Source organism: Peromyscus leucopus, chromosome 5 (assembly GCF_004664715.2).
Source record: "Peromyscus leucopus breed LL Stock chromosome 5, UCI_PerLeu_2.1, whole genome shotgun sequence".
In the NCBI taxonomy this organism is placed as follows: Eukaryota; Metazoa; Chordata; class Mammalia; order Rodentia; family Cricetidae; genus Peromyscus; species Peromyscus leucopus.
In genome coordinates, this window is record NC_051067.1 from 92,683,082 (window position 1) to 92,701,972 (window position 18,891).

The following is an 18,891-nucleotide window of genomic DNA, read 5'->3' on the forward strand; positions in this document are numbered from 1 at the left end:
CCTGGAAGCACCAGATAACCCGCCTAGCCACTGGTGAGTGTCAGATTAGTGAGAAACACTGTCTCAAAGGGCGGCAAGCTAGGGGAATGGAGAGGTGGCTCAGCGGTAAAGAGCACTTGCTGCCCTCACAGAGAACCAGGTTCTGTTTCCCAGCACCCCAGAGCAGCTCAAAACCACTCCAGCTCCAGGGAATCTGACACATTCTTCTGGCCTCCCCATATCTACATATGTATGCACATACTAACACAAACACATGTACACACACACAGCGCCTTTTAATTTAATAAAATATGGTGGAGGGCAATAATAATAGTATACTCAACATCAACATCAACCTCTGGCCTCTGCACATGCGCACAAAGGCATGTGCACCCCCACATACATCCACACACACCACCAGCAACAGCAACAAAAATAATCATTATTTAATTAATAAGGGAGTTGGTAGCAATGATACAGGTCCCACCCATCAGTTACTCACTAAAGAACTTGGTCCATTTGTGTTGCAATAACAAAATGACACCTAAGCCTGGGAAGTTTGTAAGAAACAAATTACTTCCCATAGTTACAGAGGCCAGAAAGTTGAAGGTCAAGTGGGCATATGATATCTCCTGTCTGTATCCAAGGTGATGCATTCTCCAGAGGAGACGAACAGATAGACAGAAGACTTAAAAGCATGGTGGCTAGTTTCTCCAACCTATTTTATAAGAGCATCTATCCACTCATGAAAGCACTGATAACTTAATTACCCCCTCCCAACAAAGACTTCATCATTTAGTGCTACCACATGGAGATTAGGTTTTAACATGAACTTTGGAAGGGACACACTTAAATGACAAACCACTCAGCCTTTTTAAGCTTTTCTTTTATCAAAAGCCACAAAGGGCAATAACAGAACTTGTTCTACAGAGATGTTGCACTATCTGCAGGAGACAACACACACAGAGCACTCAACATCATGCATGCATGCATGTACACAGTAAGTGGGAAGTGTTGTTAATAGTTATTCATAAAGGCTTATTACACTAAGCAAGTAAGCAAACAAAGAATGGGCCTCAAAACAAATGTGAAATGGACTGCAGAAGGCGTATGACCATAACAAATACTCTCATAAAGTATTTAAAGGAAAATTCAATAAACCCATCTACAATCAAGGGTGTTCAACTTTTTACCATTTTAATATGATTCAGTCATCTACAAATTGACCACATTCATAGCTGTCATTGGACTCAGGAATCTGTGGCCTCACACAAGAAAACATTCAGAAAAGTTGACATAAATTTACACTAATATATACATACATGACAGGTACTATCTATAATAACTAAATACCTTAGGCTAGATTTCTAAGGTATTTTGATATTACAAATGAAAATGTACCTTCCCACAATTACAGAAGCTGTGAGCTCAAGATCTGAATACAACCTGGTCAGATGCAGATGAGGGCTGTCCCCTGACTTGCAGACGGTCACCTTCTCAGTGTGTCATCACATGGTGAGGAGAGAGACACCTAGCTGTCTGCTGTCTCTTCCTATAAGGGTGTTAATCCTCCATGAGAGCTCCACCCCAAGATGGCATTGAACCCTAATTATATGCAAAAAGTTTGTCTCCAAATACATCACATCAGTTGGTAAGAGATCAACACCTGAATGACAGGGGACACAAAAACTCAAGCCACAACTTCCCTCTTGCCCCTAAAAGCCCAAGTCCTTCTCGTATTAAAATTGCCTTAATTCCAACAGGCTCAAAGTCCAAGATCACTCCAGCTAGAAAGCTAAAGGTCCAAAGATATTTAAATATCATCTAAGTCAGAACTGAGTGAGGCAAATTCCTGTCCAGCCGGGTCCCTGTAAAACCAGACTAGCTTCCAAAACACAGCCATGCTCAGGCACAAAACAAAAGCTCTCGTTCCAAAAGGAAGAAATCCCAAGAAAGAGAAGAGATAACAGATTGCAAGCAAGTCCAGAACATAGAGAGGAGAGTTCCATCAGATCCTAAGGCTGGGGCATCTATCTTTGGTTTGATCCTTTGTCCTCTGGGCCTTCTCTGGTGGCAGTGTGACCTCAGCACCTCTGGAGGTGACAAGGTCCCTGAGGCAGCAGGAGGTGTCACGAGGGCCTACTGAAATCCAGAGGCCATGGCAGTCATTGACAGTGAGATGCTCACAGACTTCCCTGGGCCTGCTGTGACAGTGGCAGTTCTGATTAATGATCTCTGCATCACCTTAAGGCCCTTCCTCTCTTTCCTTGATCAATAATGCACATTTGCTGCTGAACAGCTCTGCTATCCTTCAGGCCACCCTTGGCTTGGGACTTGTAGCTCTTTGTCCCTCCCTCTCTTTTTACAACTTGAATTGTTTTGTTTATGCTTTGGTAGTGAAAACACTAGAGAATCTATGAAATACAAAGCTGTTCTTCTACATACCAAGACAATATTTTAACATGTAGCCCGTGTCTCTCTGGGCATGCATGTGTCTGTGTGCATGTCACATGTATAGAGCTCAGAGGACAATCTTGGGTGTCATTTCTCAAGGGCAGTCCATTTATTTACTTGTTGAGACAGGGTCTCCCTCTGGTCTACCAGTAGGCTAGAGTGACTGGCAGAAAGCCCCAGAGATTTCCTGGTCTCTAACTTCCCAGCCTTGGGAAAAAAAGCACACCTGGTGTTTTTCTTTCTTTCTTCTTCTTTTTTCTTCTTCCCCTCCTCTTCCTTCTCCTTCTTCTTAGAAAGTGTTCTTTGTGTTCTCAGATTCTCAGGGACCTTTCAACACAGCACTGCTGACAGTGCCATCTCTCCAACTCAAAATAAATTTTCTTTTCTCTTTCGAGACAGGGTTTCTCTGTGTAGCCCTGGCTATCCTGGAACTCACTTTGTAGACCAGGCTGGCCTCAAACTCACAGAGATCCGCCTGCCTCTGTCTCCTGTGTGCTGGGATTAAAGGTGTGCACTGCCACTGCATGGTTGCAAATTTTTAACAAATTCTGATGCTGACTTCAAGTCAACAAACAAACAAAAAGTTGACCTTTAGAGTTGGTTTTCTAAAGCTGTACCTAATCCAAGACAATGCAAATGTCCTGATCCTGTCCTGTTGTCCATCATTAAATCTCTTCTAATGAGAGGCAGAGGTTGGGTGGGGATTCCTCTGTATTGGCTGGCTTGCTGCAGAGACAGAGCTGGTGGTCTGGGTTCAAGTCTTCCTTCAGGCTGTGTGTCTGCTTCCTCGTGCTATTTGCTCTTCTTGTTGCCTCTTCACTCTCTTTTCTGAAAAAGGAGACAGCTAAAGTCTTGATTATATTCAAGTTAGACATTTCTAGAATGGACCCTCAGAGGACACTCAGCATCTGGCTACCCCATTATAAGAGATGCTAAGGCTAGAAGTTTCTCAGCTCTCCAGTGAGGTCAACAGCAATTGAACTACACCATGCAGTAAATGTTTTTTGATGGGATAACCTGTGCTTTGGGGGACTTGGTACAATATTGTTGCCATAAGAAAACACTTTAGGCAGGGCAATGGTGGCACATGCCTTTAATCCCAGCACTTGGGAGGCAGAGACAGGTGGATCTCTGAGTTTGAGGCCAGCCTAGTCTACAGTGTGAGGCTACACAGAGAAACCCTGTCTCCAAAAACCAAAGAAAAAAAGGAAAGAAAACCCTTTAGAATTGTCAGCAAGCCGTCCACACACTCTTTGGAATACAATTGACCCTGGAACACCACAGGTTTGAATTGCATGTACCCTCTTACTAATGAAATTTGAGTTTTCTTACCTGAAAATAAGGCTAGATTTTTTAAATAAGTAAAATTTGTAACATAAATGATCAAAAATATGTAGATGATAGTTTATCTTATCATTGCACTACCATAAAATACACATGAAGAGTGTAAAAAGTTAAAATTTAAACAAAAATATACACCAACACTGATAGACTATGTATGGTGTCATTGGCCATAGGAAGTGTAAAACTATAATTTAACTGTCATGCATTTTGTACTAGTGTAAAACCTTAGACATCATCACCTATTCTCAAATCTAGGGACACCTCACAGAAGGGCAGAGAGGGGGGTGGCCCAGGAGGCACCTGGTCATGGCAGGGACAAGACTGGTATCATAAAGGTTAGGCAAACAGTTAAAAAAAAAAAAAAAAAAAAAAAAAAAAAAAACAAACCTATGTAAGGAGTAGATATGGTTTCATCAACAGGTGTGTTGCCAAGGACAACAGATCACTGTATGGAGAAACACCTAGAGGCAGCCTCCTGTGAAAGAGCTGGAAACGGAAGGGGTTGTTGGTGCTGTTGAATGGGAAAGGGTCTGTGGAGGTAGCAATGTTACAGACCCTGGAGGAGGAGTCCATGCTTAAGACAGCATGCAAGGGGTCTCTACCCTCGTAGGCTCTAATCATGTCGTAGGGCTCCTCCACATGATTGATTGTACAACTGCCAGAATAGTGAAGGAGAAATGGGAGAGACTCCAGGGTCAGGCCTTGCTCCAAGCCAAGGGCCCCACCACACGACACGTGGAGAGACCTGGTGGGTGTAGACCACCACCTTGCACTCTTCCTGCACAGAAGTGGGGTGAGTGCTGACAGCCATGATGCAGAAGGGGGTGCACTAGCCCGGCTGTATAAATATAATGATGTGGGTGGCGACTTCGTAGGGCCTTGGTCACTGGACAGGGCAGCCTACACTGTGGTGAAGAGGATGGTACACTCAAGAAGAGAATCAAGGTCAGCAGTCGTCTCAATGTCCCTTCCTAATGCTGCCACTTCAATTAGGACTCAGATTCCATAAGTTCAAAGAGGAAAAGCAGTCCATCCCCAGCTGAGTTCTATCTGCCCTTAGAGATGTAAGAGCTTCCTGTGGGAAGGTACAGTGTCAGGAACTTGAGACAGTGTCCATGGCCTGAAGCGGGAAAGATGAGCACTAATGCTCGGCTCACTTTCTCCTTTTGATTCAGCCCTGGGCTCTAGCCAGTACAATGGTACTGCCCACGTTCGGGAAGGGAGGGGTCCCTCTTAAACTTTCTAGAAACACCTAGACACACCCAGCAGTGGATTTCCATGGTGATTCTAAATCTAGCAAGTTGGCAAGTTCCTGCCACCATGCCTTTCCCACAACCAGGCCTTGTACCCTCAGCAGAGAGCCAGGTGCACCTTTCATTAAGCTGCTTCTCGTTAGGCATGTGGTCACAGCGACGAGAAAGGTAACTAAACAGAGGGAATCGGTGTCCCCAACTCCTGAGCTGTTCAAGTATCAACCGCATTTCCTTTCAAAAACAAAGCACTTATAAGTCAATTTCACACAACTCACAGACTTTTCAACTTCAGGCCAAAGATGCTCATCTACAAACTACACACTACACACACACACACACACACACACACACACACACATCTCTCTCACACACACACACCACACACTACACACACACATCTCACACACACCACACATATCTCTCTCACACACACACTGCTCAATATGAAGACTGGAGTAATAGTTTTAATCTTCATGTTACCATATACATTTCCCTTTTCTTTCCTTCCTTTTTATCTTTGTGGTTCTCTGAATCCTTCCTGTCCTACTTCCTTGGGGGGAATCTCAAAAAAATAAAAATAAAAATAAGAAAGGCTTTTCTTCTCAGCAAGTGCTATGAGGCTCAGATGTTTGCTGTGTGCTGAGTTTGAGGATCCTGGAAGCTCAGCAACTGAGATGCATTTGCAGATCTGAACCACGAAGTAAACTTACAAGAATATTTGCCTTAGGAAACATGAACATTTGGTTCTTAAGTGCTGTCTCAAGTATGTCTTCATCTACAGAGGTTATTGTTTATTAAATCAATATGATGCACTGCCCAGCAAACGCCTGGACAGGAACCCTCACTTAGCGAGCTGGTGGAGGCAGAAAGCAAGCAAGTTTCCCTGATGTCTAGAAAGCCTTCAAACCTGCCTGTATCTTCCAGGGAAAACAAGCACCTTTGAAAGTCAAGCTTGGAAAACTTGGCTAAATATCTTAAGTGAATACCCTCGGAAGTACCAATCAGGGAGTGCAGAAGAGGGGGCGAGAATACCGTCTTGCCTGCAGAGAGAGGGTTAGCTAGAAATGACGTAAATTTGACCAAAAAAGATTAATTGAGTTCACTGGGGCCATTGCCTTCGAAGTAAAACAGAGAGAGAAGCTAAATGTACAGGGGTCAGGAGCATCTACAGGCTTTCACCTATGAGACAGGGCTAAGCTTTTCTAAAGACTCTGGTGCACTGATTCTCAATCTGTGGGTCGTAACCCCACAGACAAACTTCTGTTTCCAAAAAATTTACATTTGATTCATAACAGTAGTGAAATTACAGTTACAAAGCAACAGTAAAAATAACCTTATGGTTGGGTGGTCACCATAATATGAGGTCACAGAATTAGGAAGTTTGAGAACCAATGGTCTGGTGTCTTCCATAAGCATGTTTATTCAGATTTGAAGGTCTTTCTTCTAAGAGGCAGTAAACTCACTTTATAGATAATAGAACATACAAGTAAGGCATGTTTTTATCTTGACATCAGGAAGGTTTGTTTCTTCCTGGCAAACCATATAGTATACCTTTATCACTTTAACCATCCTCCAGTGCGCAGTTCCTGGGCATTAAGTATGGATGGCTGTGTGGCTCCCACCACTGCTCATCCCAGAGTCTTCTGGTCACCCAAACTGAAACTCTTAATTAAATACACGAAACAGTAAGTTCCCCTCTCCAGGGCCCTGATAATCACTTTCTACCTTCTCTACAGTTTTGACTATTCTAGGTCCCTTTTATAAATGTGACCATGGTGTTAAATTAAAGAAAAAGAAGAAAAAATAAACAGAACAAAGCAGAAACTCATTTAAAACAGATTCAAGTGAGCTGAAGTTCATGTCATTAAACAGAAACTAAGCTGTTTGTTATGACCTAAGGACTCAGTTAACCATCATGGGAACACAAGACCGTTCAGTGGGTAAAGGTGTTTGCACTCCAGCCTTACACTCAACTTCCCAAAGTTGTCTTTTGACCTACACATACACGCACGCACAAATAAACAAACTCCCCAAATAGGCCAGTTAGGTGGAATTCTTTCTAAACCCTGGCACAGAAGCTAAGCTGAAGAAAGAGGCCAGCCAAGCAGGTTCCTGCCACTGCTCTGCCTCCTGCGCCTTGCTGTTCACAGAACTAGCAGCTCCTGCCTATTTTGTGTACAGATCCAGAAGCAGAATGCTAGACCACATAGTAATTTTATGCTTAGTTACTTGAGGAACACCGGTCTGTCTTCCACTGCCATTGATCTATTTTCTATTCCTGGCCACAAAAGACAGGAGTTTGCTTCTCACTACCCACGCCACTTCGTATTTTCTGGTTTCATTTGTGTTTAAATAGTGGCCATCCTAATGGGTGTGAAAGAGAATTTTTAATGACTAGTTCTATACCAGGGTGGGACCAGCCATTGGGCCATTGGGAGTGCTGTAGCAGAGACTAGACTAGACTGACTGACATGTTCAGTCACACAGACGGCCGCTGTTCAAGCTTCTGGCCTCGGGGTGAGTAGGGCCGGAGGTCCAGTACATTTCACATACCAAGTTAAGAACTGCCTCTTCTGGGAGGAGGCAGCAACTTTCTTCCTGGAAAACAATGTCAGCTTGCCAAGCTGTAGGCACAAAAGGCCGTGAAAACTGAGACAATTTCTCCTTCCGGGAGAAGTAATAGTTAGACCAGATTAATGTACAAGGTAATGCCTGATCCAACAGAACTAGAAGAACATTAATACCTGTCCACCATGGTATTCTGTTATCTCTTTAATGGTTTTACAAAATGGCCCCTGAATTCTTTGACCCTCCACATACTGACAAGAGGGGCCTCTCCGCCATCACCTTTGATCTGGGATCAGTGGCTGACCGGATCAGTGGCTGACCAGATCAGTGGCTGACCGGATCAGTGGCTGACCGAGTTGAGCGATAGTTCACTGGTGCCGGTACCTGGGCCGAGGCCTTACATAGATGGCGGTTTCTACTTCCTCACTCTCAGGACATTTCTTTTGGCCACCACACTGTGAGGTTGCCAAAATTCCTTCCCAGGGGAGATATAAGTCCTGTCCACCCTTCTTCCTAAGGTCCCAAGAACAAACTGAGGTTCGATTCCACCACAGTTACTGTAAAGAACCAATGAGTTATACAGCACCCATACAAGCAAGCCCCCTTCTCTGAGGAACCCAGGTGTCAGCTCACATGCAATGGCTTTTGGCCCTCATCTCTGCTCCTACACCCTCATCTTATCACACAGTCTTGACACCGTCTTCTGTAGGGTCTCCCCATCACCGTTTCAGTCACTTGGGCATCACCATTTCCCTGCGCATGCATGAGAACCCTCCACAGTCTCTCCAGCTTCCCCCTGCCCTGAGCTAAGGCTTTGTAGTCTTGCAGGGCTACTTGGCCCAAGGACATAACTTCCTCTAAGGTGAGAAGTTAACTTAGCTTAACTCACAAGCTAAGTAAAGCTGACAGCGGACAAAGGAGACCCGACCCTTGGGCCCTGGCTTCCCCTGCAGATCAAATCCTCCAGTTCTCGCCGCCGCCTGGTGCCTTGAGTTTCTTTTTAAGGCCCGGCACAACTCTGAGTCTGGTCTGTTCCTCCTTACTCCCTCCCTTACCCCTCCTAGACCCACCCCCAGCTTTATCTCAGGAAGGAAATAGTTAAAGATTCCTGCCCTTCAGGGCCTGGCGGGGGCAGCAGCCTTGCAGCTTGGTGGCTGCTCCCCCGAGGGGAGGCGGGATAGGACGCTCCTGCAGTTCGGTCCCAGAGTGGAGGGGAAGGTCTGGAAGCCTGTGGAGTCTAGGAAGGACCGCGGGAGGCGTGTTCCTCCGGAGTTTGCTTTTGCTTGGAAGACTCGAGCGCACACCCATTCCTCTGGCCTGGCGACTGTGCGGGGGAGGTGGGGAGCCATTCTGATTCACTGAATCGTCTCCGGAGGTTGCAGGCTGGGCGAGATCTCCCCCAGAGGACCCGGGCCCTGCCGAGGGAGTTTCCCCGAAGTCGGCGCAGTGCTTCAGCCGCGGCCACCCGCCGCCCCGCGCGCCACCTTCCCTCGCTCCCTCTCCGTCTGGCCCAGGCGCGAACCTGGCACCGTCTGCGTCTGAGGAGCCCCCAGGTCGGTGCAAGTCTTTCCTAAGGGGAATCAGTACTGGGACAAGGGACAGGGTCGCATCCTGGGACAATCGGCTAGGAGGAGCTGGGGTGTCGCGCACCGCCCGCGAAACGCCGCGGCGGGGCTGGCACCTACCTGCCCTGGCGCCCAGTGTGGGTCGCCTTCCTAGGGGCCGAGCGCTAGGGGGTGGGAGTGGAGTGGAGGTGATGAGCTTTGACCACAGATCAAAAGCATTTTACATCCCCAGGAGAGACTCTGATTTTTAGGAAAAGGAAGTTGGCCCAGGGGTGTCTCTTTCTCCACAGGCAGGCAAGAACTTTCAGTGGTATCACGCCTAAAGCTTGCTCTAGAGCCTACTGGTGAAGCTGGCCACTGCAGCCTCCTAGCATCCCGCACCCTGGGTGTGCGTCGCCAAGGACACTTACTGTGAAGATCCCATATCTGTGAATCCTCTCACACCACGACTGCAGCTAGTGTTGAGACTCTGTTGTTGGACGTCTGGGCTGTTTGCTCTGTGCTGTCCTTTAAAGGGCACTTGTTGCCTTTCATGTGCAGAACACCAGCCGTTTGTAGATAAGCCGCCTCTGTTTACAACGCCCTAATGGCCTCACCCTGGCAGACATGGGGTGAAGACATATTAAAGTCAGACAGTGCCACCAAGGAGCGTCAGAGAACAAAACCACAGAGAACTTGAAAAAAAAAAGTTCTTTAATTTTTTTCTCTGCTTGTAGTTGTTAATGGACACCCATCCCCACCATCCCATATGGTTTTAAAGTGTTGGCCAACTGAGAAATACCCTGGCAACCGTGTCTTGCAAATTACCTGTTCTAAACATGTGCAGTTTGGGTGCCATGGGAATTTCCAAATTGCTAATGGCAAGTGAACTTTTATCCTGAGAGTCTGATGTGCTAAATAGGTAAAGTGCTAAGGACTCAGTGTTTGTTAACGCACTCTAAAATCTGAGACCCACAAACGAGAAACGCTGAATCTGTAGACATGTCCTTCCGCCTGAACGTAGGCTGCTTCTCCAGAGTTGTGCTGACTACAAGAGAAGATGCCTAACAAAGCTTGACTCGAACACACCAAAATGAGCCCCAGACCCATCCTTGGGAAAGCGTGTATTTGAAAGAGGTTTCTTTCCTTTGGTTTTGGGTCTTTCCACTCTGTGACAATATGGTGTCCACATGTCTTTGACAGATGTCCCTTAGATGTGGAGAGCTGACAGAGGTGCCGGGAAATGAGTTCTTTGGTAGTGTTTTGGTTGGGGGAAGCAAGCAAGCAAGGAGGTTTCAGTTGTATCTGGCTCACACCATAAAGAGAAGTGGTGGCTTTGACCTGCTCCGTGTCTGTAGCTATCAGCTGATGGAGGAAGGCAGCAAGCTCCTATGAGCACCAGTGAGGCACTTCATGAGAGGTACAGTGCCAATGATAAGCAAGTGGTCCATGAAGTCACCTGCGGGATGATCGTAACAGATCATGAAGCTATTCTGTTTATGGAAAAGACTGCTGTCTCTCGTTTTTAAGAAAACTATTACTAACTACTACATTGCCATTGGGAAACTAGGAACCTTTCATCACAAAGCAGTCAAAATTAAAGAATTATGCCTCCCCTCATTATTCAAAGAGACAGACTTTAATAAGCTTTGTGCTTGGAAGCTGGTCTCCATCTGGGAAAGGAAATGAAGATATTTTGTAGGCCTACTAATAATTCAGCCAGATTCTCTGGACTATAAGACACAGAAGAGGAAATCTGTAAACTACTTAGAATTAGGGTGAGCAGAAGTGGGGTGGTGGTAGGGGGATGCAGGTCCCTCGGTTTGAAATCAGCAGCAAGTGAAACCCTGTAACTCAGCTAGGAGACGGGATGACTGTCCTGCCACTTTGAGGCTGTGAAGCCATCTCACTGCACCTCAGGACTCATTTTCTCTCCAGTGAAGTGTAGACAATTGTTCTGCTGCTGCAGGGCAAAAGCTCAGGTCAAGAAACAATGGCATCGGGTGCAATGTGTGAAATGCTCTTGTTTCAAGAAGCAAAAGTACAAGGTCTTCAGTGGGTGTTCGGCTTGAACTTCCTATACCAGTCAATATGTCTTATTTTGTCCTCATGTTGACTAAGCCTGGACTTAGTGATGCCCCATGACAACTGCCAAAATCCCTAAAAGTGGTCGGCAACAGCCTTGAGCAGACTCCAGAAAAGGAATGTTAGTCTTAAAACTTAGGATTATCTGTACATACTCAAGATACACACACCACTGCCCGTAAATGAAGTCATGGTCTCCGTTTACAGATTAATTTTAAAAAGGTACAAAATACCAAACGAGAAGGAGCTATTTGCCTTTGATTGCTACCCTCTCATGGCCAACCTTCCTCAGTTTTCTAGTATCTTATCTTTAAGTGTTGGAGGAGAAAACTAGATTTACTGAGTAACAGGGACCATGTTCTGTAGTAGAATATTATTTTAAGGTGTGTTACTTTTGTTTGTGTTGTATTTGTTTAACTCTGTGAAACTGTGTTACTTTGCCTGTCTAAAACACCTGATGGTCTAATAAAGAGCTGAACAGCCAATAGCAAGGCAGAAGAAAGGATAGGTGGGGCTGAGAGAATATATAGAAAGAGAAATCTGGGAGAAAAAGGAGTAAGGAGGAGGACTCCAGGAGCCAGCTACCCAGCCACCTAGCTACACAGCAAGCCACAGAGTAAGAGTAAGATTTACAGAAGAGAACGAGAAAAACCAAGAGGCAAAAGACAGATGGGTTAAGTTAAGGAAAGCTGGCAAGAAACAAGCCAAGCTAAGGCCAGACATTCATAATTAAGAATAAGCCTCTGGTGTTATTTATTTGGGAGCTGGGTGGCTGACCCCCCAAAGAGTAAAAACAACCTACAACAATGTACCCTTTGCAGTGACAAAGCAAATGAATGCCAAGTGTTCTTTTGACAACACCTGACCACCCCTCCCAGTCTGTTGCCTCATCTAAACTCTGGAGTCATCTTCAGTATGTTGTTGGCACAAATTAGGCATGAAAATGAAAGACGGAATGGTTTAGCGGTTAAAGCTCAGGTTTGGAGTCAGATGGAGCCACCTCAGAGTTGTGGATTTGCCACCATCTGTGACCTCCACGAGCTACCAGGCTTTTTCTTCAGCTTCCCTGTCCTCTTGGTGGACCTGTGTATGACTTCATGGGACCATCACATGGGCTAGTCAGCAGCAACACATGACATATTCACAAATCTAGCTAGAAAGGATGCTTGTAAGATAGTACAAAGCCAGCTAGCCGTTGGCACACCAAACAGTGTGACTAGCCTGGGAAAGCCTGTCACTCACATGGCGCCCATTGCCAGGTGTCATGGTGGTTTCCGAATGCATAGAAGGAGGGTTTAAAATATGTGGACTTTGGCCAAGTGTTTCAAACTAAATCTTTTCATCAGTCATCTTTTTTTTTCTTTGTGTGGTGCTGGAGATGGAGCAGGTGTGAGTATACAAAGCAAATGCTGCACCTGCAACCCCTCAGTCATTCACAGTTTGTTAAGACTTGAATTGTTAGATGTATTCATGGTGCTAAGCAGACTTCTGCATCAAATGAACACTGTAACACTCTAGACTACACTGTTAATGCTCTAGACTACATTGTTGATGCTCTAGACTGCACTGTTCATGCTCTAGAGTGTACTGTTGATGCTCTAGACTGCACTGTTCATGCTCTAGAGTGCACTGTTGATGCTCTAAACTACACTGTTCATGCTCTAGACTATACTGTTGATGCTCTAGACTACACTTTCATGCTCTAGACTATACTGTTGGTGCTCTAGACTATACTGTTGATGCTCTAGACTACACTGTTCATGCTCTAGAGTGCACTGTTGATGCTCTAGACTACACTGTTCATGCTCTAGAGTGCACTGTTGATGCTCTAGACTACACTGTTCATGCTCTAGACTATACTGTTGGTGCTCTAGACTATACTGTTGATGCTCTAGACTACACTGTTCATGCTCTAGAGTGCACTGTTGATGCTCTAGACTACACTGTTGGTGCTCTAGACTGCACTGTTGGTGCTCTAGGCTACACTGCTCATGCACTAGAGTGCACTGTTGATGCTCTAGACTAAACTGTTGCCTTGTTCCCATCATGTGCAAACCACCACTCACTGGGGGATGATGAATTTTTAGTCACAGAATTAGATTCTTCTATTTTGTGCCTCAATATGAATCAACTTTCCCTTTTACCTTTTTCTCTGTCTCACTTCTGGAAGATTCAGGTTCTCATTAGCCTGAATAAAGAGAAAAAAACTGCTATTTTTGAGGAATATTTGTGTTATGATCTAGATACAGATAGAGCTGTAGCTAGAGCCAGGACTGGGGTGGGGGTGTCATTTCTTGCTGTAATGTATCTTTGGCCTTTTTTATTTTGATCTGTCATGGGTATCCTGACATATCATATCTAATTACTAAATATGGCTTATATTTTCATTAAATTAGTAAATACTCATTACCTATGATCTTTAGGGGCAGCTAGATTTTGTAGCCAAATAATAATAATAATAATAATAATAATAATAATAATAATAATATTTCCTTTCTTCCAGGTGAAAGAAAGGTATAAAAAAAAAACGACAGAAGACATTTCTTCAAATCCACATTATGATGGATACTTTTTGCCTCACGGCATCCTTTTGGCTGGCCCTGGTAGGAGGAGCAATCAGTGACAACCCTGAGAGATACAGCACTAATCTAAGCAGTCTTGTGGAGAATTTCACCCCTTACCCGGGGACAGAGTTCAACTTCCTGGGTACCACTCATCCACCTACTAATTTGGCCCTGCCCAGCAATGGCTCAATGCACAGCTACTGCCCACAGCAGACTAAAGTCACATCAGCTTTCAAATACATTACCACTGTGATATCCTGCACCATCTTCATCGTGGGAATGGTGGGGAACGCAACTCTGCTTAGGATCATTTACCAGAACAAATGTATGAGGAATGGCCCCAACGCTCTCATAGCCAGCCTGGCCCTGGGAGACCTTATCTATGTGGTCATTGATCTCCCCATCAATGTGTTTAAGGTAGGAAATTCCTGTGGACATTGTTGACCTCTGACACTTTGCTCTGTTCTGACTGGGAGACTTAGTTCTGCTATCTTATAGCTCACTGACGTTTTAAGATTGTTATTGCTATGTATTAGACTATTTTCTGACTAAGCTGTTGGCGAAACAGTATTTCTAGGATGACCCTTAAGATGTTTCTGTGGCATGAAGTGCGTTCCCATGCCAGCACTCAGTTTGCTGGCTCCGTGGGGGGTCTTGGGGCAGTCAGTGATTGGAGGTTTTTTGAGTTTTTAGGGTGAGATGTACCAAGCTCCCAAAGAACATAAGGTTAAATATATATTCAATTGTGGTTATCTTTCAATGGGATACTGCTCAGAATAGATACCCACAGCAGAGCGTCGAGTGGAAAACTTCTATTTTAGTCTGAGTGCCTGGGTGGATGATTGGAGCTGAAGGGCTTGCTGGCTTCTCTCACTATCTGGTGACCTGGAGATAATGAAACCCATGGATAGAAAGAAGGCCAGGACTGAAATGCTAACTAAAACCATGCAAAATAGCCCTGTTTACTCCTTCCCTTTTTCAGCTGTGCCCTCCCCTGAGCTAGGAACAGGGGTTCAAAGACCATGAAGGAAAGTTGATGCATCCGTGGGGGGAGATGAGGGCCTAAACATGGCTGGGATCACCTTAGATCCCACCTTAGAGAGTATTAAGAGAAATAAACTAAAACCAAAAGAAGCAAAATATTCTGTATTTGCTGTAGTAATTGTGAGGGGAAGTTCCTGAAAAAATTTAAGTACAGTAAAAGTCAAATGAAATTAGCATGTGTGCCACATTTTAAGAAATGTCTTCACCTTAAACCCAAGGAAACTGCTTTCCCCGGACTTTATTTCTCCGCTTCTCCTTCTCTCCCCCCTTTCCCCTCCAACTCCTTTTCCTCCCCCACCTCCTGTAGTGTGAAGTCAGGCTCCTCCCCTTTCTCATCCTCCTCCCCATCTTCCTTCTCTCCTCCTCTTATTTCTTTTCCTCCCCCTCTTCCTTTTCCTCCTCCTCTGCCACAGAAATAAATGATTCTAGGTCAATGGTTCTCAACCTTGGTCATGGCCCCTTTGGGGGTTAGATATCAGATATCCTGCATATCAGATATTTATATTATGATTCACAACAGTGGCAAGATTACAGTTATGAAGTAGCAACGAAATAATTTTATGTCTGTGGGCCACCACAACATGAGGAACTGTATTGAAGGGTCACTCATTAGGAAGGTTGAGAACCACTGTTTTAAGTGATACAATTCTGAATTATTACTTTAAACGTATTTTGCTAATTAAATTATGAGTATCAGGGTAGCCTGAAGTAGCCTCCCCGTTTCTAGTAGATGTGTTTAAATCACAGTGAAATCTTATGACAATACCACAGCACAGTGCTCTAGCACTGAAGATAGAAGCAAAATTGGTTGTTTTGTTTTGTTTTGTTTTGTTTTGTTTTGTTTTGTTTTGTTTTGTTTTGTTTTGTTTTGTTTTGTTTTGTGTTGGAGACAGGCTTTCTCTGTTTAGCCTGGGCTCTCCTGCAGCTCCCTATGTAAACCAGGCTGGCCTTGAACTCAGAGAGATCCTCTGGCCTCTGCCTCCTGAGTGCTGGGATCAAAGGCATGTGCCACAACACCCAGCTGGTAATTTTTTGAATGTTAATAATTTTCAAGGTTGTACCATGGGCTTTTTGGAAAAGTAGAGAAATTAGACAATGAATAATCAAAAAAAAAATCACGAATAGGCTGGATCCAAAAAAAAAGTCCTCTCGCCACATAATAATCAAAACACTAAACACACAGAACAAAGAAAAAATATTAAGAGCCGCAAAGGAAAAAGACCAAGTAACATATAAAGGTAAACCCATCAGAATAACACCAGACTACTCAATAGAGACTATGAAAGCGAGAAGATCATGGACAAATCTCATGCAGACACTAAGAGACCACGGATGCCAACCCAGACTATTATACCCAGCAAAACTCTTAATCACCATAGGCGGAATAAACAAAATATTCCAGGATAAAACCAGATTTAATCAATACCTGTCTACAAACCCAGCCCTACAGAAAGCACTAGAAGGGAAAATTCAACCCAAAGAAGCTAAACACATCCATGAAAAATCAAGCAATAGATAATCCCACACCAACATACACCACAGAAGAAACAAGCTGGTGTAGCTATCCTAATATCTAGAGAAAAAGGATGTTTCAAAAGAGAAGAAGTCTTGTGGCAATGCCTCAGTGGTCCAGGTAACTACCAGAACTCGGAAAAGTTGGTTGAACTTGGGATTGACTGGGAGGCCAAAGATTTAAAAAGCAGAAGATTCTCTCAAGACACAATTGTGTGATAATAGTGTGGTTTGTGTGTGTGTGAATGAGAATTTGTAAATGTTGAATTCTAGGCTTCGACAATCATTGTCAGTGCAGATTAAGCTGCAAGTATTTATGTTCTAAAACTTAAATTATAAAGCTAGTTACGTCTTTCTAACAACTAGTTTTAATGTTCATGAGCATATTTTACCTACATTACTTTTTCAGGATGTTGAGAAAGCACAGGCTGGAGGCTGGGAGCTAGATGGTTTTGAGGAAGAGGTCTTGGTGGACTCTTTCATAGAGCAAAGGGAAGCAATGCCTTCTGGGAAATGAGCTAAGTTTTAATCTAGTCTTTAAGATTAGAAGTCAAAAACAAAAATATTAAGGAAAGGAAAACTTAATTGATCTTTGAAGTATTGTTATGTAGAATTGAGTGGGACTTTTGAGGCCTTTCTTCCAGAAAACAAGGACTTGGTTGTCAGGCCTATATTAGGCCTAAACCTTGGTGCCATGTAGTTGTACTTAAATCATTTCAATGGAAAGTGTCTTAGTGATTGGATCTTCTAGTGCAGTTTGGAGTTCTTCCATTTGAAAAATGTGATATTTACATGGGATTGTTTGAATCTTGTTTTCTAGTCCCTCCCCATCACCACCCTCATAATCTGAAGGTAGATTTTTCTCTTGATAAAGGAACAAAAAAGGTGAACATCTTGCTTGTAAATAGGTATCTAGTAACTAGTGGTAAACTTGAAATGGTAGAATTCTTTAAAGCCTAATTCTAGGTAGCCTTAAGAAAATGTATCTTAATTATTTTTGAACCTGTATTCACCTTGTTTTTTTCAAATATCTTAAGTTATATTTTCTTTTTCAGAGCTGCTTCTTATTTGGGGCTACTTTTTTTTTTTTTTAATTGGGGCGTAATTCATAAAAGGATATATTGTTTTGATGAGACTTTTTTACAACTATGGCTGGATGTCTTTCTTTAGTCTTCCAAGAAGGGCCATTTTACTTTTTTAGAGTTACTTTTTAAAGTCATGAGGTCAACAACTTGGACTACTATGCATGTAAGCGCTAATGCAAAGTAAAGCCCAAGTTGACCTCCAGCAGCAGTTCATTCTATGTTGACAGTGAGAGAACACTTTACCTGTTAGGATACTGTTACTCGTGGACTGAAATGCTGAAAAAACCCCTCCCCCTATTTTGTTTTTTGCAAAAATCAAGGTATATTCTAGGGTTTCCTGGTTGACCTCAACAGATAAACTGAGATGATAGTCTTAGATCAGAAATGATCTGAATGTAGATTTACAGTCTACGTGTACAGCTGGCTAAGTGAGATCGCTTTCACAGTTCTGCATGTATCCCATCGGCTCCCCATTAGTCACTGAACTCTTAAAACTGGTATTGTAACATTATCACAATGTTTTGCGCCAATTTTATAAACTTTACAGTGCAATATGTGTTCCTTTTCTGGGGCAAACCAAGGGTATGTTTCTCAGGGTTCTGCTGCTATCAGCAGCGTTGATGGAGGATTTTTTATACATTTGTAATGGATAGGAATAAACCAGAAAAAAAGGAAGAAAAGAGAGAGTGGTGGAGGAAAAGGTGAACACTGCAGGAATGCTCGAAGGGGCTGAGAGTTGCAAACGCCAGGAATGGCTTTGCATAGTAAATGGAGTGGAGCAGCTCTGAACTATAGCTTACTTTTCCTGGTTTGGTCTGACAGAATGATTGAATGCTTTTGTACAAAAACAGAGCCTTGGAAACAGGGATTTGGTGAGATTGTGGAATGGTGTGCCACTTTGGCAAAACAGTTTGGTGGTTGGTCAAAATGCAAAACATTGTTGCTCTGTTGCTCAACAATTCTACCCTTAGGAATATATCCTCGAACTACTGAGGGTGTGCACCTATGAAACATGTACATGAGGGTTTACAGCAGTGTGTTGCTAATAGTAAAAAAGTTAAAACAAAAAAAAAAAAAGAATTACGGGTTAAACTTAAGTGTAAGAGCTAGTCAATAATAAACCTGAGCTATTGGCCGAGCAGTTATAAATGGTATTAAGCTTCTGAGTGATTATTTTATAAGCTGGCCATGGGACTGCAGGGGCCTGGTGGAACCAGAGAAACTTTCCGGCTATACATGCCAGTAGAACATGTTGCTACCATGGGGTGGGAAATGATCCTTGCAGTTATAGAAAGTATTTTTGAGTGAGGCAAGAATCAGCCCTCAAACAAAAGAAGAGAAACAGTCCTTAGAGAATTTGTTATATGATGCTCCACTCTTACCAAAAAGATGCTGAAATTCAAGATGCCAGAGGTTGCTCAGCTTATCCAAGTGCCTCAGAGCTACAGAGAACATCCAT

General features: G+C 43.7%; 1 protein-coding gene across 1 annotated transcript in view; it reads left to right on the forward strand.

Moving 5' to 3' along the window:
- The first annotated feature begins 8,801 nt into the window (after nt 1–8,801).
- The window catches only part of Ednra (endothelin receptor type A), a 63,891-nt gene continuing 53,801 nt past the window's right edge, over nt 8,802–18,891 (forward strand). Inside the window, exons 1-2 of the mRNA XM_028892882.2 lie at nt 8,802–9,151; nt 13,731–14,208. Of these exons, the coding sequence (XP_028748715.1) occupies nt 13,786–14,208 (423 nt within the window). The 5' untranslated portion in view covers nt 8,802–9,151; nt 13,731–13,785. The remainder of the gene's footprint in view (nt 9,152–13,730; nt 14,209–18,891) is intronic.